Source organism: Phoxinus phoxinus (assembly GCF_949152265.1).
Source record: "Phoxinus phoxinus genome assembly, chromosome: 7".
Taxonomy (NCBI): Eukaryota; Metazoa; Chordata; class Actinopteri; order Cypriniformes; family Leuciscidae; genus Phoxinus; species Phoxinus phoxinus.
The window spans coordinates 17,739,849-17,757,511 of NC_136882.1; the positions used below are offsets into that span (position 1 = coordinate 17,739,849).

The window sequence follows — 17,663 nt, forward strand, 5'->3', positions numbered from 1 at the left end:
AATCCATATGAATTGAGCGGTTTAGTCTGATTTTGAGGTTGATTCTGAGGTTGAATTTAGGTTTTTATTCACATATAAACATTCATCAGAAATCATAATCAGATAAAGGTAAACAGAAGCTCAATAATGTTCGCTTTACATGCGAGAACCAATGAGGTTCATTCTGAGCTTCTGCAGGAACCAATGAGGTTTATTCTCGTGTTGCGCAGCATTTTTGAGCTTCTGCAGGAACCAATGAGGTTTGTTCTCGTGCGTCCAGCACAATTAGTTGAGCTTTATTCGCTGATCTAGGTGAATAATAGCTTAAAATAAATCTGATCATCATTATAAAGCAATCGAGTCTCTTCTGAAAAATGTAGATTAAACCGCTCAATTCATATGGATTAGTTTTACAATCTTTTTGAAAGCAACTTTGATGAGTCAAAGTGTCAGTTTCAATGGAGGGACAGAAAGCTCTCAGATTTCATCAAAAGATCTTAATTTGTGTTTCGAAGATGAACGAAAGACTTAGGCCTACTGGTTTGTAATGACATGAGGGTGAGTAATTAATTAAATTAATTTAATTTTGGGCTGAACTCGGTGGGTTTAAGGCAAAGTGACAGATTCAGTTTGCAGATATTCTGGTCTAGATATGGACTGTGTTGTGCTATACCGGATAATGATTACATTACGTAAAATATTAGGCTACATTTTAAAATGTAGCGTTTTCATGCCCATTTTTTATTTATTAATAATTTTGCAGAACATAAAAGTACATACATGAATATGGAAAACATAAGATACATTTACATTTGAATAATAATATAACAGCGAAATAGAATAAACACGTGACATTGTGCAAATAAACAGAAGAAAAGTATCAAAGTTAAATCACCTAAGATTTTATGAGAGATTTATCATGTTATCACAGTCAGTGTGACAGACATTAAAGGAATAGTTCACCCAAAATACCAATTCTGCCATCATTTACTTACCCTCATGTCGTTCAAACCTGTATGAATTTCTTTCCTCTGCAGAAAACAAAACAAGATATTTTGAAGAATGTTTCAGCTGTTTTTGTCCATACAATGAAAGTCAGTGGTTAAAAACTACATTGGACGCCATTGACTTAATATAATTATAATATAAATATAATTGACTTAATAAATATTATTTTTATATATACATTTTTAAATATAATAAATTATTTTTTATAAAATGTATATATACATTTTATATATAAATATAGCCTATATATTTTTTTCCACTTCAATTAACTATAACAGCGGTCTATACACCCACAACACCGCAGCAGGGTTATTAGGCCTATAGTAATGAGCTTCCGGTGTTATTTTAATACTGTATTTAGTTTTAGTTTTTCAACATTTAGGCTAGTTTTTAGTTTTAGTGAGACTTTGCTTTAAAAATGCTAATAATGATTTACAATAATAATGTACATTTTGATTACAAATAAGCGCATTACAGTGTGCTATTTTATTACGATTCAGTTTATAATATCACGATTAGGCCTACTGTGATTTACCTGTTATAATTTATAATTGTTAACCTATATATAAATAATTTTCACTGCTGTAATCTGCAATATTTATGTGATCATAATGGCCAGGCCTTTCTTACTGTTAGTGTTGTTGTTCTGCGATCTTCTGCCAGAAACATCAGGTCGATCGTCTGCTGTCCAGAATCATGTGGTTTGTCTTCGTCTGGCATCTCAGCTGAGACCTGTCCTATGGGTGACCCTACCAGTAGTTGTGAAGTACCAGTGGCGTAGCTCTCAGCATCACTGATGCACACAAGCCTTCACAGCACGTCAAGCTGCAAACCATGTGAGGGACCCTAACCTTCCCTATTCTACAGTAACTGCTGAAAAGCAACCGCATATCAACCAACCACTCTAAACATCCTGACAACCACATCAATGCACGGAAAACCAATAAGAAGAGTCCGGCAACCGCAAAGCAACACGTTAACAACCGCACAGAAAACCATAGTAAAGTCATGTCAAGCAAAGGAAACCATTCAAAACATCCTGACAGCCACGTGGCAAATCAGAACAACCTAGGAACCGCGTATCAATCATCAAAAACTTCCAAACAACCACACAACATTGTGCACAAAACTTACTCTGTAACTAACGTCATATACAGTATTTACATACGTCTGTCCTGCTGTGTGATACTCATGTGACACTGTGATGACTCAGTGTCTGGGCTTCTTTCTTCGGGGTTCCTCAGGCAGGGGCTCTTCACTGATGTCCACGTGGATTCGAGGAGCGAAGCTTCTGCTGGTTGTGGAGAAGCTCTCAGTGATCAGGACACGTCCATCAGGATGATCCGTCTCCACCAGTGAAGGGCAGTTGAGTGTTTCCCACAGTCGCTGCTTGATCTTCAGTCCTAGTTTAAGACTGTAGGGACGCCGCCGACCACTGCGTGTCTTCATCATGGGCTCTGCCACAGAGCGGTAGATGTGCTGGTAAGCCTGTACGCTGTAGCCGTGGATGGAGACAGGCTCATCCTGCTGACACACGTCCACTGAAGAGACTGAGACTGCTGGACAGATGTCGGGAAGGACAGCAGCATTCTTCAAGTAGCGCTCCTCCAAACCTGTGGGTCTTTGAGCTCTGACAGAGATGCAGCTGTAAGTGTGATCTAACCTGACTAACATTGCAGCTTCCAGCTGTGAACACTCACAGGGATCCGGACTGGAAGAGACGTCCTCCACCAAGAATCCCCTCAGGTGTGTGGGAAGAGCCCTGGTTCTTCTTGACCGACGCTGCTCCATGATAATGAATCAAGAAGAACTTCAGAGACTGCACAAATCACTAAGACTTATCAAATTGTAGAGTTGTGAAGAGCTTGTAGCAAGTGTGTTCAGGCTTCAAGGCTTCAGAAACAGTTGTGTTGATTTCAAATATCAACTCAATCTGCTGGACTGACATAGAATGTTGAGGATCATTTAAATGTAAACAACACTTGATATCAGCAGAAGTCAATTAGAGCAGCATGATCTCTATATAGTACATGTACTGTTATGTACTATTACTGTTGAACTATTACTACACTAATAGTAGTATTACTATTACTAATAGTACTATTATACTATTACTGTTGAGATCCTCAACATCTCTTTCTTTAAACTGCTTTGGTGGCTTTTCTTGCTTCCAGACACTGACTATAGGGTAATGTCGTGTTAACTCAACCAGTGGTTCCCGGCTAAAAATGTAGATTTTTATAATTAAAAACAAATCTTGTGAATGACAATTTTCACCTTGGATTTAGAGACAAATTACAGGGGGTAAAAAATGATGTTAGAAAGATTGAAGCATTATTATTATTATTTTACAGAGATTAGTATGCCTATTAGTTAAATCTGTTGACTTTAGCTATTTTTTTTGCATTATATGCCAACAGAAAAAGTTTGCATGACTGTAATGTAAGAAGTATTATCTTGATATCTTAATATCCTTTTAGATTCTGGTTCTTAACAATCTTTTTTTATCTTCATTTTAAAGGCCCTATTTGCTTCGATCCCAAAGATATCGAGATCTTAATGGCTCCATGAGAAAATTGGTAAATTGTGCACATTTACAATGGTCAAAAGCCAAATGTGGGTAACTTTGCATACAGCTGATAATTTTTTATTTTAAAGAGGAATATCTGAACAAAAAATAATGTTGAAACTATAAATGTGTCTCGTTTTCTTCTATCAGCACAATTGCATAGAACACCAGTCCTGTCTGAGTGCCATAAATATTCCTTTTCCAAATTTTCCATGCCTGTAACTCTCAAAGTAAAAACTATCTTAATATAGATTCTCATTCTTAATACATTATTCTTTTGTAATCTTCATTTTTAAGGCTGTATATGTTTCAATCGCATATACAGTATATGGGGATCCCAATGCGACTCCATGTTCAAATTGATGTATTTTACACATTTTCAATGGTCAAAGACCAAATGTGGGTGCAAAAAGCTGATACTTATTGTGTTTGGAGAAGAATGTCTGAAGAACAAATAATACTGAAACTAGAAAGGCATCTTGTTTCCCTCTATGACAATTCCATATAGAAAATAACCATTTTGGGTAAAATAACCATTTTGGGTAAAATTCACTAGTTTCAACATTATTTGTTGTTCAGATATTCCACTTAAAAAGTAAACAGAATCAGCTGTATGCAATGTGACAAAAAAAAAAAAATTGGCCACTGAAAATGTGTACAATTTACATATCTCCACATCTCTGGGATCGAACCATATAGGTTATTTTTTAACCAAAATAAAAGTTTGTTAAAAACCAAAATCTAAAAGGATATTAACATATAGCCTACTTCTTGAGTTACAGTCATGCAAAAAAAAAAAAAAAAAACATCTCAAGAAGTGCTTTTTCTCTATTTTTGCACTTTGATGACTGTTATATAATGCAACAAGGATTGCTAAAGTCAACAGGTTTAACTTTCAGACCTACCAATCTCTTGTGTAAAAATAAAATAATTATGCTGCCATCTGTCTAAAGTAATTTTTACCTCCCTGTAATTTGGCTCTAAATCTCAGGTGAAAAAGACATCAACATTGTCTCTTGAAATAAAGGGACTTGTTCTTAAAAGTAAGCCTATGTGCATTAAAAAGGCAGTTTAGCTCTGAATTAAATTTGTATTTTGACGGTGATGCTGTAGTTTGACCAGAGGGAGGCAGTAAAGCTCTCAGATCTTGTGTTTGCTGCTGTTTTACTGGGTCATGGTTCTTCAAGACTCTTTCATGCCTCTTAGCCTATATACTGTCTATGTTTCATGCTGTTACTGAAGCTGTCGTCTGTTGTGTGGAATGACACTCGTCTCATGGTTTCATGTCCGGCAGGTCAGTGGAAGGGAAGTGTTTGAGTTCAGGCCTGAGCTTGTTAGTGAAGACGATGAGGATGCGGATGATACTTTAATACACTAAATAAGGAGATGTGATGTCAGCGGACAGGTTCACTGCAAGTGCTCCACCCACAAATGACAGATGGTGAGAAACGTGGACACTCTAGTCTCTTTTTTCAAAATTGTGAAGTGTGAACAAATGGTAAGTAAACCCAACACACTGTAAGAAATTGAAAATTGCCTAATTGTGTGAAATTCTCAAGAAATCTAATTTAAATAAAACTGAGACTCAAAAAAACATGTGTAAACATGTCCCTTTCTTAATTCAGTGGTGAGCTTGTCACCTTAAATAAATCGTCTGTTTAATCTGAAATCATATATTTATATAATGTACCAAGCATCAAATGAATGTGTCCATATGTTTAGCAACAGATCATAAACATTCTTAACGTTGCACTACTCCACTAATCGCTTGGCTTGGGCTGTTGAGAGATGGACAACATGGTCAGAGGACTGGCATTTCCTATGATCTGCCTGAGAAAGCATGATCTCCGCCACCTCGTTCACACAAATAAATAATATATTGCAGTGTATGTATAAATCACTTACAGTGCTATTAGGGTTCAACAAAAGAACCCCCAAAATTGTGCCAGTTGAGAAACCACATACAAAGCCCTGTCCTGAAAGCTATAACAAAAGCATTTCAAATATAGACAGACAGGATTTATTGCAGCGGCTGCAGTGAATGACTCCATGGTTTTTATAAGGACATTGACCTGAGGGTGGGCTATACCTTCCCCATCACCTGTGACCTTGTTTGCAGGGAAGACACAATATAAATGCTTTCCCTTTCTTCTGGAGATCGTATTTCTCTCACATAGTTCCAGCTGCTGAACTGAAAAAATTGAGTCTAAGCTTCCTGTCAATGTGAGCCCCCACATCAACAACTATGAACAAACTACAAACTCCACTGAAACTATCTCCAAGTCAATGGTGACCATAACACTCTTTATTCCTTTATGTACAGGAATACTTGATTCTGATTTGCCAATAGTGCCTTCCATTGTGTATGTTGTAGTGTTTTTTGTTTTCTTTGCGGAAGCTTTAAAATAATACACAGGATCAAATTGTTGGTCTTATAATAACTGACTGCTTCCTGTTCAAAATAATTTGAAGGCTTTTAAAGCTACAAAACATTTGCCATACATGGCATTTTGTTTAACATTTAAACATTTGCTTCTGTCCCTCATTCCTGTTATTTTAAGCACCAACACCCCAGAGTACTTTTGGAATTTGAAAATGACAGAAATCATTCAAAAAGTGAAGAATGTTTTTAAGGTTTAGTGTTTAATGTTTTAAGTTATTCAGTATGTTTGTTGGATGCTCACCAGGCAAACACAATTATTCTGCCACTCTACCATGCATCACATGGTCCCGAAAGCCCCTTTGACCACACGCATGACCCGTCAGCTCTAAAACAAAAGTGACTTTGTTCCCCAGAGAGTGAGAATGTCGTTTGTGTTCCAATTTGCAAATGGTGCCTTTTATTTCCTCAGGAAACACAATCTTTTCAAGCCTTTTTCTATGACACTGCATAAAAGACCAGTTGTTCTATATACGTTTGAGTTTACAGTATGTTAAGGGTTTAAAATAATATAGGCCTACAAGCCAGGCAGACATAAAAATTACCCAACGTTTCCTTTTTATGAGGGATCCCATGCATGGGGGATTTACAGACTGCATTCTTGGAGACCTACTTCACTGCATTTAAAGTCATGAATCACTCCATATACGAATAAAATATCCGCAGGCTCTGAATAGTCATTTGTAATGTGCACAGTTATCTGGACTCGGCTTACTGATAAAATACTGACAACTTTTAATCGCATCTGTTATATTCATTGGTACATTAATAGGTTAATTTTTATTATTACATTAGGCCTACGTAAAATTTCACTCTAAATAAATAAACCTATATGTTTGTTTATTGTTGACTGAATTGAATACAGATGTTATACATTTGTATCGTTCTTAACACATGGTGGCGCTGTTTAACTAGTTCTACATAAAGCAAAAGCCTTAATTAAAACAATGAATTACTCATGGCTGGAATCACAAAGATGTTATGGCATTTTTAAAATGTTTACCAGTTCATGCCCATTTAAGTCATGCAGGCGATGCCCGCTGCGCGGAAGTTTCTCGTGACGTCACCGTGACGTTTCAGTGGGTTGGTTTATTTTCACTTCCTGTTTAGTGGGACATCCCGCGGTTCCATCAGAGCTGGACTACATCAGTGTCCCTGTGTCCTACTTTACACTTTTGCTTCTATTACTGGACAGGCTGGCAACGAATGAGCTTTTATTTTAGCGGCCCGCCTGCAATAATGTAACGGACATTTCCGCCGTGACTTGTTAGTGTGAGTGTTGCGTGTTATTATGGAGTGCGGAATCAGTGGCGATCTGTACTGTTGATCAAGACATCCACCCACATAAGTTACAGCTCGACCTCCATCTACTCTCATACTCTACAGAGACGCAAACCATGGGCAAACATCTCATCTGCTGTTGGCTTTGGGCTCTAGTGGCTCTTTTTTACTGCAAACGAGCACTTTCCTTTAATCTGGACATTAGCAAACCCTCAGTTTTCTCTGGACCTCCAGGAAGTTACTTTGGATTTTCTGTGGCTTTCTTCAATCCTGATAACCAACAGTGAGTAGATGAAGTTGTGTGTAAACCTAGTGAACTGGCGATCTACAGACAAACTTGTTTGGTTATCATAGGTGCCCACTGTATTGTTTGTTACATATTTATTTATTTTTGTGAAGAAGATATCAATCTAAAAAATGCATGGATGTAAAAAAACATGCATTTACACATAACAATGCAATTTTTTTATTCTCTCTCTCTCTCTCTCTCTCTCTCTCTCTCTCTCTCTCTCTCTCTCTCTCTCTCTCTCTCTCTCTCTCTCTCTCTATATATATATATATATATATATGTGTGTGTGTTATAGTAATGTATAATATGTATTATAATAATAATACAAATATATATATATATATATATATATATATATATATATATATATATATACACATTTGTAAACTGTGTTGTAGTGTATTTAACAAAACATAATAATTAAAAACACATTTTTCCTCTGATTCCAGATTTAACATACTGGTTGGTGCACCCAGGGCAAACACATCTGATCAGACCCCATCGGTAGTCACTGAGAGGGGCGCTGTCTTCAGCTGTCCTTGGCAAAAAAGCGGCACATGCACACAGATTGAATTTGACAGCACTGGTAAGACGCAGAACTGGTTTTTCAGCCATCATGTAGTGTAATCTTTTCTCCACCATACAGTTATTTAAAGCTTTTTTTGTGTATTGATTCACATTGCATGCTAGTGGAAGAGGTAGGGTTTGTCAGAGTTATTATAGGACCTTCTGAGCAGCCTGTGGCACTTTAATGATTTATTGGGTCATATATCAGCTTTGCTCTAAATATTTTCAATAGGTGGAGGAAAAATAACAGGAGAGGGAGCCTGGGGTCGTTTCAAGGCTCATCTAGGATTGTGCGATTGTTATTACAAAGTGTTTTCAATTCACATGCTTGGCAGTGTTCTGTAACAGACAATGGAGTTTCTTTACTATTCATGTGCTGGCCTACTAACTAGATTGCAAATGTACACAAACAATCTTCACACTAACAGGACTTTATTCAGCCTTCTATGCATACTTGAATATAGACACCGTTTCCTGTGCCAGATCTCATTGGCATTCAGTGGTGGTTATAGACTAGTCTTGCCTGATTTACCCGGCATTGCTTCAAGAGGAACTACCAGACAAACAAAAAGATCTTCAGTTGGATTATCTCAGTGTGTTTAGAGTTCTCACCAACAACTCAACTACTCCTCTAGGCTATGTGTTCTTTTCACTCTTAAAGAAGTTCTCGGGGAAAGAACCATAGTTTGAAATAATGCTGTGCATCTATGGCAGAGTAAGCAGACACGTCTGGAGTATAGTAATATTTAATGATATAGCCTATATTTTGTAATGTATATTAACAATATATACTTTATATTTATGCATTAATTTATTTGTTTTAAATAGCCTACCAAGCCAAATGGAATTAGATTTTTTTTAATAACAATGTAGATTTAGTAAATTTAATTATACAACTTAAATAACAAACCAAATAGATTTAGGGCATTTTTTTAGTAATAATATTTTACAAATATATATTTAAGCTTTAGTAAATGCCAAAATAAGACATGCAGTTAAATAGACTGTGGTTAAATAGACTATAGAATAACAGTCTTAAAGGGACTTTGTTACTGCCAAGCTGTAAGAATCTGTTATTAGTGTCTGAATACTTTTTGGGGCCACCATATTTTCCATTGACCTCCAAGTTTAGTTTTCTCTTGCTTTCTTTGTGCACTTACTGCACTAGTGTAGTGTTTATATTTGTTACTCAATAACTAGGCTAGAAATGAAAGAAGCTTAAACATTCTTCTGTTAAATATCTGCCAAAGCATAACTGTGTCCTGACATGTTTTTACTGTGAATGATGTGTCTGTACAATAGTGTTCTCTGTGCTGGCTGTTTGAGGAGCAGGCACAGTCTAGATTAGAGAGAAATGTCAGAAGTATGAGATGGAAAACACTGTGTGGATGTATAAACATTAATGCTGAACTGTTACACAACTGTGCTTCCACTGGGCCTTTGTACTGTCAACTCCCCGTTTGTGCTGTTTGGAAATAATTAAGTGCTTAATTCTAGTAAAGCCTGGGTGTTGTTGACCAGCTGTATGACTGTGTTGACCATGAGAAACACTGGGAAATTCCCAGCTCAGTAGCACAGACGGATGAGCAGCTGTGGCTTCCTGAGGCTGAGACTGTGGCTAAGATGAACTGTGTGTGTGTGTGTGTGTGTGTGTGTGTGTGGCCTGCTAATAACCCTACATTATGGGGACAAAAATGTCTCCACAAAGGTGGCAATATCTGAAATCCTTGTCCTTGTGGGGACATTTTTGGTCCCCATGAGGATAACAGCTTATAAATCATACTGAGTGATGTTTTATGAAAATGCAGAACGTTTTCTGTGATGAGTAGGTTTAGGGGGACAGAGTATACATTTTGTACAGTATAAAAATAATTTTGTCATATGGAAACTCCCCATAAAACATGAAAAAAAAAAAACGTGTGTGTGTAGGATCGTCCACCTAGGAAAACTTTAGAGCATTTTTGGAAATGTTTACAAATCACATTTGAAAAGCTTTTCATTCATTTTGATTTCTAGGGTGAAATATTATGGAACTAAAGAATAATTTCATGATTAAAATGACACCAAAATATTTGTATAATTAATCTGGTGGCTTTTTTGGGAGTCACACTTGTTATCTTCAGGGTCAAAATTGACCGGACGCATGAAAATGAAACTTCCTCCTCCCCAGTAAAATCAATGTAATATATATATATATATATTTTTTTTTTTTTTTGAGAGGATTTGATTGTACTTATTTATGCAATAATTATGGTCAATGTTTGCCATTGAAAAAAGTAATAATAATTTTTTTAAATATTGTGTTTGTGTGTGTGTGAGAGTGATTGTGTCTGTTTTGCACACTTGATGTGTTAGAGTTTCACCCCTTCATTGCTGACCACTTTTTCTGCATTGTGGCCGCTTTGTAGATTGTACAATTCTCTGAATTTTTTTGTGCTTTTGTCGATTTCCCATTAATTTCCTATGGCCGGTCACTTTTGACTGAAGACCACAAGATAGACTATTTGTATGACCACTTAGCCTGCTGGAATCATGCCCTACATTTATTTTGTGTGTTCACATTCCAAATGCCATAAACGTCACCAAGTGTTGTACCATTCTGATGAAGCTGTGATTAAAAAAAATTAAAAACGAAAAGATTTTCAGTCAAAAGTGACCGAAGAACACCAGTAAATCACTGACCCTTTCTGCTGAAGCTCTGAAAACACCCTTTTATTCACCATGTTCTACAAATATTCCATGCGTTGTGTGTGTTCATGAAGTTGTTTTGCTAATCTGATTATGTCATGAATAGACTCGGCTGTCCATGTTCATGACCTTGGATAGAACTTCAGATGGTTTGGTAATGAAGAGGATGAAAGAGTGCGGCGTTGCATATCAGCTCAACTTTTTGATCCATGAACTCAGATGCTTCTGTCATATCAGTCCTTTTGAAATTAGCTGGACTTAGAGGAACACGCTAGTGGATGAGATTGTAGTGATTGGAAGAGCAGTGTAGTCTACTACAAAGGACATGATGACAGTCTGATAAATCTAATTGACTGACTAACTCATATTTCCTCCTTCATATCTCTTCCTTCCCCATTCCCCCTTCCTCTGTCGTTCCCATCACAGATAACAGGAATAATTCCAATGGACAGCAAATGGAGTTCAAGTCGAATCAATGGTTTGGGGCCACTGTGCGTTCCTCTGGGGACCATATTCTGGTGAGTCAGGGTGCACGTGTAGAAATTTGTTCTGAAATAAGATTGAAAAAAAATATATATATACTGTATATATTTTATAAAATGTCAAAGCGATTAATCGCATCTAACATAAAAGTGTGTATTTATATTGAATAACATCACTTCAAGAAAACCAATGGAAAAAGCCTGAGAAAATATTTACAGATGACTGTACTATATACCAAGGTTATTATAGCTGGGATTTTTTTTATTAGTTTTTATTTTCAAATGTCCTATACATTTCACTGACACATTTCAGTTTAGTTTTAGCTAGTTTCATTAATGGTTTTGTTAGTTTTATTTTTTATTTTATTTTCTTAATTAGTTTTTATTTGTTTCAGTTTTAGTCAATATAGTTTAGCAGAGTTAACAAAACACTTCCAGTTAAAGACATTTAATTTCAGCAGTTTAATGTTTGCAGTTTACAGTTAACTTTGGTGCAAACCTCTTAATAATAAAAATAAAATAATTGTTTGAGATTGAAAAGTAACAATTATTAATTTATATTAAAAATGAAATCTTGTTAAAAATGTGGTGTATAAGAAAAAGAAAAAAATATGCGTATGATTATTCTTGGTTATTTCTATGATTAATCCTTTTTACGAAAATGTTTTTTGACCAATAGGTTTAGTCTTAGTTTCAGTTTTCCCGAAAGTTCCCAGTTTTTAACGAAAATGACCATTTTAAATCGCTTGAAACAGACGCGATAGCTGATTCGAACGAGTGATGTTCCCATAGACAGTATCCACGGCGGCATCCATCTCTGTAATGTACAAAATCTGCGTCACCGTCGCTGCTCTGTCGTCATCGTGTAAAGCCCGCCCCAACGTTTCTGATTGGTGCCGCGATTTCGACGGATTGGAAATGGGTTTCAATGGGCTCTTTGCCAGACCCACTTGCAGAGCAAATATAAATTTGCCGGAAGTGGTCTGGGTTTTCCCAGGCTACCATTTATGTTAAGTATGGTCTGAAAATTTACAGATTTGGAAAGTTGAGTCTAAAACAATATGTAATTTTGAAATTGAAAATGTGTAGGAAGGAACTCTGTTTACATTGACCCTGGGATGTCTTTATTGTTAGAAACATGATTCTATATTAAAGAAAATCTTAGATTAAAACAAGTCAGGTATCAAATTGAAATTAAATATTCTCTATTGTATTGTTGTTGTTTTTTAAGTACTTTGATCTTGACTTCCAATGCTGATATGGCACTAAAAATAAATGTTTAAAATAAGTCTTGCTCTAATATGTAAGCAGATATTTCTCGCACATGGTTTAGAAGAACATAATTCCTACTCATGTACTGATCTGCACATACATTTTTCTCTCTCTTCAGGCATGTGCTCCTCTCTACCAGTGGAGCACGCATGGATTCTCAGAAAGAGAGCCTGTCGGGACATGTTACCTGAAGAAGGGCAATAGCATTGTGGAATATTCGCCCTGCCGCTCTAGTATGTACTTGAACACAGCTATTTACCTCACCTCAGGCTGCTCAAGCCCTTATTGGGTCATATCTAATATCCTTCCTCAGAAATGTCTTGACTTCGATTTATGGAATATCATACTTGTGTTGTGTATCATCTCCTACATGGTTTTAAGACATGTCTGAGTGACATGTTATTCAAAGTCAGTGTGCCAGTTGTCATATGGTCATGACGGTTCCTCTGACTGAAGTTTGTCTTCCTCTTTCTCACCTTTCCTTCATGTTAATACTTCCTCAAAACTATATCTGCTAGTTGTGAAGACATGAATGACTGAGTATTTTTTTCTTCTTCATCAGAATCAAACTCACCTGAGGGACAAGGATTTTGTCAAGCAGGTTTCAGTGCTGATTTTGTGAAGGTATTTGTTTTTCCCCCCATATAAATTTGCTCCCTTATATATTGGTGCTTTTTTTTACATGATAGATAGATAGATAGATAGATAGATAGATAGATAGATAGATAGATAGATAGATAGATAGATAGATAGATAACACAGTTAATATCAATCCCCACTATATCTGATCGTTTACCATTTTTGACCTAACATATTTATTTTTCTGAAATGTTTTATTCAAAAAGGGTGCTGGTGATTTTCTTGCCACAATTTTTTTTACACTTAAATTTGTACATGCCGCTTTTACCCTGCTGTTTATGTTTTTTGTAATTCCATTATTGCTAAACTTATGCCGAATGTACCAAAACATGTTTTTTTTTTTTTTTTTGTCTCCATCAGAAGAACCGTGTTGTTATTGGAGGACCAGGAAGCTTTTATTGGCAAGGTAAACTGGTTTTATTTTATTATCCTTCTCTGAATTTGACACTGAAAGACACTGAAAGGCACTGAAAGGGGAAACAACAATGTGCTCTGTCAGGACTTTTTGGTGACTCAGAGAATGTCTGCTGTGTCTTGCTTCCAAGGGCAAGTTCAGATATAGCATTGACACAAAACAGACCAGTGAATATTTGCGCAGCCTCGACAATACTTGTTAACATTTACAAATGTGTCTCGGGTCCCCGCCTGTGAGAGAAATGCTGCTCAGAAGAGAGGGAGCTGTTTTGAAAACAATAAATAATGCAGAATCATATGCTGTCTACTGCGTCTGTGGTTTCATTGACATTTTTGTGTTGTGCTGTGTGATGTTGAAGCGCTTGTTTACTGAGTCGCAGATCTGTTATGACCTCATAGGGTGGGGTTATTTTAGGAACCGTGCCCAGAAAAGACATTTAAACACATCTTTCATGCATTTCATGACCTGCGGTGATTGTTTTTAAAAGTTCATTTTAAAGGTGTTTTTTTGTTACTGTTTAGTTTTTCTGCTGAGTGTCTCTTTTGTAATGGTATGATAATTATACTCCCTGCTGAGAGTATAATGCTTTCAGAAATGTGAATGTGATGGTGTGATTGGTAAGAACTTAAGCTAACCTTGGTTAGACTTGAAGTAAGTCCTTAAGTGTTAGAAAAGTGATTGAAACTGTAAGCTGAATTGTTAGTTACTTTGTAAGGTACAAAAAAATTCTACATCATAATAACTTTATTAAAAAATAACTTGTGGGTTGTGCAGAATTAAAAAGTAGTTTTAAGCAGTAACTAAATTGTTTTGCTCAGAAAAAATGTAACTTATGTGGAGGACTTTTGGGAAGTGCTTGCTACAACCGAACTACAAGTGTGGACACACCCGGAAAGTAGCATCATGACATGCATTTAGTTATTCCCTAACACTGGAAGTGTGTAAAGATTAAAGACCATTAAAAAGACCAAAAAAATGCACATATAACCATATTAAAAATAATATTGCATGATTTTACTTTTTGTGAATTTTGTTGAATCTTTTTACTTTTAATGTTTACATGTATATGCATATATTGGCACTGCTTCTTTCTGGTTTGCTTAACATCACATGCAGGTTCAAGACAGCTTGCACACTTAATTTCCTATTGGGATAAAAACAACTTTTGCTTCTTGTGTTCCAACTGTTGTTTTTTTCCAGGTCAGCTGATCTCAGATGACGTCACTGAGGTCATCAGAAGAGACAATAAGGAGTTTTTTACACCTTACGGTAACCAGTTATCAACCAAGTCAGCCGGGGCTCAGTATGATGACAGTTATTTGGGTAAGCCTTTTTGCATCTTTTGTTTTAATGTCTTTTCGAAGTTGTAATTATTTTTTTGTGGTGATTTACATTTGCACTGTTACCTGTAAATCAGGAGCTCAATTTAATGTTGGGTTGCACATGTAATGAATGTTTGTGTGCTTTGAGTTGCTGTGATCAGAATGTATATAAAGCAAACAAGCAGAAATGCAGTGAAGATATGTATGTCATCGTGTGATTCTGTCTTAGGTTACTCTGTGGCTGTTGGTGATTTTAATGAGGATGGTGAAGATGGTAAGACATTTCGATATGTTACATTTTTTGGAATATTTTTTTACTTGAGCCTTAGTGAGCATAAGAGATTTTTCAAAAACATTAAAAAAAAATCTTATTGACGGCAAATATTTGAATGGTAGTGCAATTTTAATCAGCCCACAACCATGAGTTGTCTGTCTTGATTGAGCTGGTCTGACCTGCTCGTAATACATTGCATTGGAAACTGAAGCAGTGCATTACGGGAATGGCTTAATGGCCTTTTTTCTATGTAAATGGATCAAGAAGCTTCATTGCTGAATGAAAGCATTGTTGTGTCCAACTCATTTTTAATTCTTCCTGCCTCTCTAGATTATGTCACAGGAGTTCCTAGAGGGGAGAAGGCTCTCGGTTATGTGAGTTTAATACTATTTTTGGTCAGGAATCTGACAAAAACCCATAAAAGTGATGCAACCCTGCTTGAAGCAGCTCTTTGTCTGGTTTTGTCTTGTTAGGTCAACATTTTCAATGGGAAGAACATGGAGTCTATGTATAATTTCACTGGCACACAGGTGAGTGTTACAAAAATATTTACACCTCTTATACGAGCAGTCTTGCCTGTGAGCAGCCTGCAGGTCACATGACATGCCCAATCTTGTGGTCATGGCACAGTTATGTTCAACATTTGTTTACGAGCGGAGAGTTCATGTCCTAAATCTACTCCCACATCTGGAAGCTATTGACAGCAGTGTCGCCAGCACTCAAGAGTGAGAGAAGAAAAGAGCATGAGGTGTGGCATCGACAGGCCCGTGTTTTTGGCTGATTGTGATTGCTGCAGTTGTGATACATCAACAGTTAATCAAGCAAGAGTCAACACATGGTTTAACAGAGATTTATGAGTCCAAGCTCAAAAAATAAATCTATATACTCTAGGCGGCACCACCAAAACCAGCCGTAATAATAATTATTTCCTTTTTTTTTCTATCCACATTAGATGGCTGCTTACTTCGGTTATTCTGTAGCAGCCGTTGACATCAATAATGACAGGTAAGTGATGCTATAAACGGTTTGAAAACTGCTGTTTAATGTTTTCCTCACTGAAGTGAGGTTGAAGATTTCTACACACATAAACAAGCTTCTTTTAAGCTCTTTGACAATCTATTCCTTCAAGAAAGTCCATTCATGGACTAATGGATACTTTAAATAAGTGTTTCTCAACTGGCATATCTTGGCCATGAAAATGTGTTCAAAACTGACTGCTGAGTTTTAGTTTTGAGTCAAAAGCACTCTTAACCTGATCTTAGAGAAATCAAGCTCACATACATTAAAGGGACAGTTCATTAAATTAAAAATGTCCTCATTTACTCACCCTCATGTTGTTCCAAACCTGTATGACTGACTTACTTTTGTGGAACAAACTGTTTTTGTCCATTCAATTAAAGTCTGTGGGGTCTAAAAGACATTAGACCAAAAACCTCTATCCCATTACTGTCCTTTGTCTTGATGCATTAAGTTATAGTATATATATATATATATATATATATATATATATATATATATATATATATATATATATATATATATATATATATATATATATATATATATATATATATATATATATATCAGACATTAGAAAAGAAACTCAGAAAAATAACAACTTTAATAAAATGTGTATTTTATTTTATTTTCACTCCAACAATGCTCTGGAAAACCCACAATATGGTTATTATAGCTTTGATCTATTTATTTTGTTTAGATAGTGTGAAAACTGTGATCGTTTTAGTTTAAGTTTTCTATAGATTTAGTTTTTCTGTACATTTTAGTTTTTAATTTAGTTTAGTAAGACTTTGTTTGAATTATTTTATTTTTTTCATATTTAGTTTTCTTTTTCTTTAGAAACTACATGCATTTTGACATGAAATTAAAGTCATATTTCAGGAATCTTTGATTAACTGTGAAAAATGCATTTTATTTTAATTATAATTAAATCTTAATTTAGTAAGTAATTTAATCAACTGACAGCACTAAATTTAGTTTAAATTGACTTAAACATGTAAGTTTAGATTTTTTTAAATTGTAAAATACAATAGGCCTATAACATCAAGAATAAAATGTTTGTATTGTTACCTTATTCTGTTCGAGTCATTCTTACTTGGAGGATATTGTTGTATATCGTCTGCTGTCCAGAATCATGTGGTTTGTCTTCGTCTGGTATCTCAGCTGAGACCTGTCCTCTATGGGTGACCCTTCCAGTAGTTGTTAAGTACCAGTGGCGTAGCTCTGCTGCCTCACAGCCCGTCAAGCTGCAAACCATGTGAGGGACCCTAACCTTCCCTATCCTACAGTAACTGCTGAAAAGCAACCGCATATCAACCAACCACTAAACATCCTGACAACCACATCAATGCACGAAAAACCAATAAGAAGCGTATGGCAACCGCAAAGCAACACGCTAACAACCGCGCAATACATCCTTA

At 36.0% G+C, this 17,663-nt stretch overlaps 1 protein-coding gene across 1 annotated transcript in view; it reads left to right on the top strand.

Moving 5' to 3' along the window:
* The first annotated feature begins 7,040 nt into the window (after positions 1-7,040).
* Positions 7,041-17,663, top strand: part of itgav (integrin, alpha V) — a 35,508-nt gene continuing 24,885 nt past the window's right edge. Inside the window, exons 1-11 of the mRNA XM_079617491.1 lie at positions 7,041-7,560; positions 8,016-8,152; positions 11,248-11,339; positions 12,694-12,808; positions 13,138-13,199; positions 13,575-13,620; positions 14,830-14,952; positions 15,181-15,225; positions 15,556-15,599; positions 15,699-15,755; positions 16,178-16,230. Coding sequence (XP_079473617.1) covers positions 7,394-7,560; positions 8,016-8,152; positions 11,248-11,339; positions 12,694-12,808; positions 13,138-13,199; positions 13,575-13,620; positions 14,830-14,952; positions 15,181-15,225; positions 15,556-15,599; positions 15,699-15,755; positions 16,178-16,230 — 941 coding nt within the window. The 5' untranslated portion in view covers positions 7,041-7,393. The remainder of the gene's footprint in view (positions 7,561-8,015; positions 8,153-11,247; positions 11,340-12,693; positions 12,809-13,137; positions 13,200-13,574; positions 13,621-14,829; positions 14,953-15,180; positions 15,226-15,555; positions 15,600-15,698; positions 15,756-16,177; positions 16,231-17,663) is intronic.